This window comes from Gavialis gangeticus, unplaced genomic scaffold, assembly GCF_001723915.1.
Source record: "Gavialis gangeticus isolate Ggan-Ray unplaced genomic scaffold, GavGan_comp1, whole genome shotgun sequence".
Taxonomy (NCBI): domain Eukaryota; kingdom Metazoa; phylum Chordata; order Crocodylia; family Gavialidae; genus Gavialis; species Gavialis gangeticus.
In genome coordinates, this window is record NW_017729024.1 from 160,893,983 (window position 1) to 160,898,506 (window position 4,524).

At 42.8% G+C, this 4,524-nt stretch overlaps 1 protein-coding gene across 2 annotated transcripts in view; it reads left to right on the top strand.

The window, feature by feature from the left end:
* Positions 1–4,025, top strand: part of SLC45A2 (solute carrier family 45 member 2) — a 39,375-nt gene extending 35,350 nt beyond the window's left edge. For both annotated transcript variants that reach the window (XM_019517987.1, XM_019517986.1), the window contains one exon: positions 3,780–4,025. In XM_019517987.1, the coding sequence (XP_019373532.1) occupies positions 3,780–4,007 (228 nt within the window). In that variant the 3' untranslated portion in view covers positions 4,008–4,025. The remainder of the gene's footprint in view (positions 1–3,779) is intronic.
* Positions 4,026–4,524: the final 499 nt, after the last annotated feature.

A 4,524-nucleotide genomic window follows, 5' to 3' on the forward strand; every position in this document is an offset into this window, starting at 1 on the left:
CTGGTCAATCTCTTGATTCTAGGTGGGAGGTAGATTCCCACTCTTGTTTCTACTGTGCTGTGTTCACCATGGATTTTAACCCAGAGGGTCTCTAGTCGTCCACCCTGGGTGCCGATGTCAGCTTGTAGGGATGCGTAGTTCTCCTTGACATGGAGAGTTACACCTCCACCCCTTTTGTCCACTCGGTCCCTCCTGTACAGGGTATAGCCATTATATCTGTGGTCCAGTCATATGGCAGCAGTGCTTCAAGCTCCACTCAGCAATCAGTCCTTTTTTGTAATCTATGTCAGCGCACACCCCTAGGTTACTGAGAGCAAGTTTGATGACTAAACCCCATCTTGTGTAAATCTGTGAAGTTCTGTTAGCCTCAGTGGTGCTGGACCAATTTATACAAGCAGAAGATCTGCCCCAAGTGCCTAAAATATGATAAGCAAGTTTTGGTAGTTGATGGAATAATATTGTAGCTGTGGTGGTTCAGGAAATGTGTGATAAGCAAGGATTTGTATGGGTGATACTGGACCAAGGGCACTGCTGGGATAGGCTTAGACAAGTGTTTGAGTGCACTGCAATAACTTGAAGAACAACAAGTTGCATTCAAAAGCCTAAGTCTGTGAGCAGATGGTGACATGCTTTACAGGAAGGTGCAAGACAGAAGGGTATAACGTTCTCACAAGCAAGCTAAGGAAGTCTGGGTTGGATAAATGTCCTGTAAGGTGGATAGAAAACTGGCCAGATAGGAGAAAGTCCAGTGATGGTCAACAAAAATGGTGAGGGGGCTGGGACACATGACTTGCGAGGAGAGGCTGAGGGAACTGGTCTTATTTAATATGGAGAAGAGAAGACTGTGGGGAAATGTAATAGCTGAAGGGCGGTTCCAAAGAGGATGGAGCTGGGCTGTTCTCAGTGGTGGCAGATGACAGAACAAGGAGCAATGGTCTCAAGTTGCAGCAAGGGAAGTTTAGGTTGGATATTAGGAAAAACTTTCTCACTAGATGGATAGTAAAACACTGTAACAGGTTACCCAGAGAGGTTGTAGAGCCTCCAGCTATGGAGGTTTTTAAGCCCTGGCTAGACAAAGCTTGGGCTGGGATGAACTAGTTGGGGATGGTCCTGCTCTGAGCAGGGGGTTTGACTACATGATCTCCTGAGGTCTCTTCCAACCCTCATTTTCTATGATGCCTGACATGCATTTACATCTCTTCTGACAATGTGCCTTTTCCCGACAATGTAGCAGTGGACATTACACTATAAAAATATCTGGAGTCTGTGTTTAGTCCCCATACAGCATCTAATATTGCTCCCAAAGTAACCCTTTTAAGGGCTACATACCTCCCACTCAATTCAGTTGTTTTCCTAGCTAGACTAGGGTTTTCATGTTGTGCAGAATATGGTGTTAATCCCTTTTGTGGAAACTTTTCGAAGTTTCTTACATTTGTGAGAGTCTGAAAGGAGGAGGATGAACATGAAGTTTGATGACCTTATCTTTACAAAATGATTCATGATATACTGGGACTGAAACATTTTGAGGAGATGAATATATGAAATGCAAATGTAAACAATGAAACCATAATATAAATATAAAATTACAAGCAAGGCAAAGCTAGATTGAAGCCATGTAGAAATGCCCTGCTGTTCTGTATGACTGAGAGCAAGTGAAATTGTAAACAGTGGTGCCTTTTAAGCACTGAGATCTGAAAGACAACTACAGGAAACCGTATGCTCCATTGAATCCTGAGGGTGTTCTCTGTAGGATGAAATATTTTACTGAATTAATTCTTCATTTTGCTAATTCATTTCTCTGTTCCTGGCAACTGAGGTGACCTGCCACTAAGAATTTCAGGAAGATTTAACAAGTGATGGACTGAATTTCAAAACTCATGGGAATCATATCCCAGGATTTGAATCAAACCATTGTGGTGATTAGGAAGCAGATGCAAAAATCCAAATCTAGCTCTGAATAAGTTCAAGCATGTTTAGCCTAGATCAGGGGTGCTCAGCCTCTTGCCCCTGGGCCAGATCCGGCCCATGGCACAGTGTCATCTGGCTCTCAGGGCTCCTCATGGGTCTGGAAGTTTGGTGGTAGGGGAGTAATGCCACCAATTCCCTGCTGCCAGTTCTCCAGACCCAGTGCAGGCAGGAGCAAGTACTAAGTCCCTGCGACCCAATCCTAATACATGGGGCAGGGAGGAGGCAGTGCTTGTCCCAAGGCCTGATCTGGCCTGCAGACCAGCCCTGCGCCACTCATCTGGCCTTTAGGAGCAAAAGGTTGAGCACCACTGGTTTAGATCACTAGATGCAAGTGAGTTAAAAGATGCTAAAGGAAAGTTGCCCCAAAGTTCATATTTAATAAGCTGATATCATCAGAAGAAAAGTGGTTTTCCTTTGATATCTGCTATTTCATTTGCTCTTTTAGGAGATTTGTTGGGACATTAGCTTATTTTGTCTTTATTGTATTAGTTTATCTTGAAACTTCTACTATACACGATGGACTGACTAAGAGTCAAGTCACAGACTGCATTTTTTTAAAACACTGATACACTTGTCCTTATTACTACAGGTACATTTAGAGAGTAGGCACAGCTGGCAAACATTTGCCATTTCAATAAAACTTATGATCTAAGGGTTTGAAATACTTCAGATGAAAAGCTTTTGCATAATGGAGTCGAAAACAATTGCAGTTAGATTGCACGGTTCAAGAAAATCTTAGAACAGAGAGCAGACTTTTCCCATTCATATGCATTCTGTGAAAAGTAAACTGCATCTGGGGTTAGAATATTGGCCCTCAGTTTTGTCTACTGCACTAAATACAAAACCAAGTTACTCCCAAATAGTCAAGTCCAGCTGAATATACTGGATTTGGAAGATTCTAATATTTGAATTTCCCATACTCCTTTTTAAATGGAATACATTTTTCCAGTCCAATATGAAAAGCATTTACAGAAAGGAATGAGCTTCCTTTGTGGTAAGGAGCATGAGGGTGCATGGCTGCTTACCTACCACAAGGCCTTGACAATGCGACTTTGAAACAAATTGCCTTCCATATTTTTGAGTCTAACAGCAGAAATATGGATATGCAGATTATCACTTCAGGAGTAATTTCACAAAAGAAATCAGAGTGGTGGAGAAGTGTAGGCACAAGACTCAAGATAAAACTTAAATCAATTGTATTTTTTGCCTCCATTTGTTAATAGACTATTAGCTATGCATCGCCTAGATGTGGAGTGCAAAATTCAGCTTTGTGCTATGCTTTTGCATAGCAGGGGATGAGGAAATGGCTGCTGTTCAGCAATACACACTAGTCATATGTTTACTGTGGTAGTTGAAATCATAACACCAACATCCCTAATTTACCCTGGGGAAGCTTAAGACAGGGCAGACTTGATGAGGGGTCCTACCCTCTGAAATGATCCTGCTGCCTTGAATCTGCTCAACTTCAAGTCACGCTAGGAGACTAAATATCCCCAAGCTCATCCTGCAATAGGGTGTAGAGAAAGAGGTGATGGGCGAGAGAAATGGGACAATTTACAGTTTTAAACTCTCCCAAAAACACCCTATTGTTCCTTGTAATGACTTGTAATGGTCACTCTTATGTTGTAACACTGACTCTTGTACTTGGAATCTGGCACTGGTAGACAAAAAAGAGAGCACAAGGAGCCTGTTAGGATGCTTCATGCACCATCTGCTTCCACTAGGAGCAGCATTTATAAATGGGCTGCCAATAGCTGCATGCAATCGGTTTCTTCTCATTTGACCAGGGCTTGTTTTATCCTTCCTTGCAGAGTCAGAAGCAGCAGCATAAAGGAAAAACAGAAGGCCCTGGGCGAGGGAAAGGAATTGACTGTGCTGCTCTTACCTGCATGGTGCAGCTGGCACAGATCGTTGTCGGAGTGGGCCTAGGATTCTTGGTCAGTGCTGCTGGCAGTGTTGTAGTGGTGGTGATTTCTGCATCTGCTGTGGCATTGACAGGCTGTTGCTTTGTTGCTTTGTTCATACGATATGTGGAATAGAACAACACATGGATGATGGAATAAGTCACTGCAGGGGCAAATTTCCTCTCCTGATCTGTATATTATGTGGTGAAGTTTTCACACTGGTCTTTCCTGAGTGTTCCCTCCCTTTTTTATTCATTTGATGTAATTACAATCCCAGGGAGTTATTTATTCACTACGTAGGGATTCTTGATACAGCTAATTGCCTAACTTCTCAAGTAGAAGGGTTGTCTGTTCTAACTGCTTTGTTGCCTCCCTTCCTTTGGTCAAAATGTGTTAATATGCTAAGCCACTTTTGTACACAGCAGTAGGGCTTAGCGAAGCTCTGGTCCCTGATTCAGCTTGGTGGAAATTTGGCTTGATTTGGTGGCTGAATCTCCGAATCTGAATTGAATCAGAGGACCCTTTAATCTCTCTGAATCAAACTGAAACCCTCCGAATTGATTCGGCGATTTGGACATAGACACAGCTTTAAATGTTTTTTTTTTCTACTGGCCTCTAGGTAGCAGGCAGCTCATGAGTGCTGCAGTGCTGG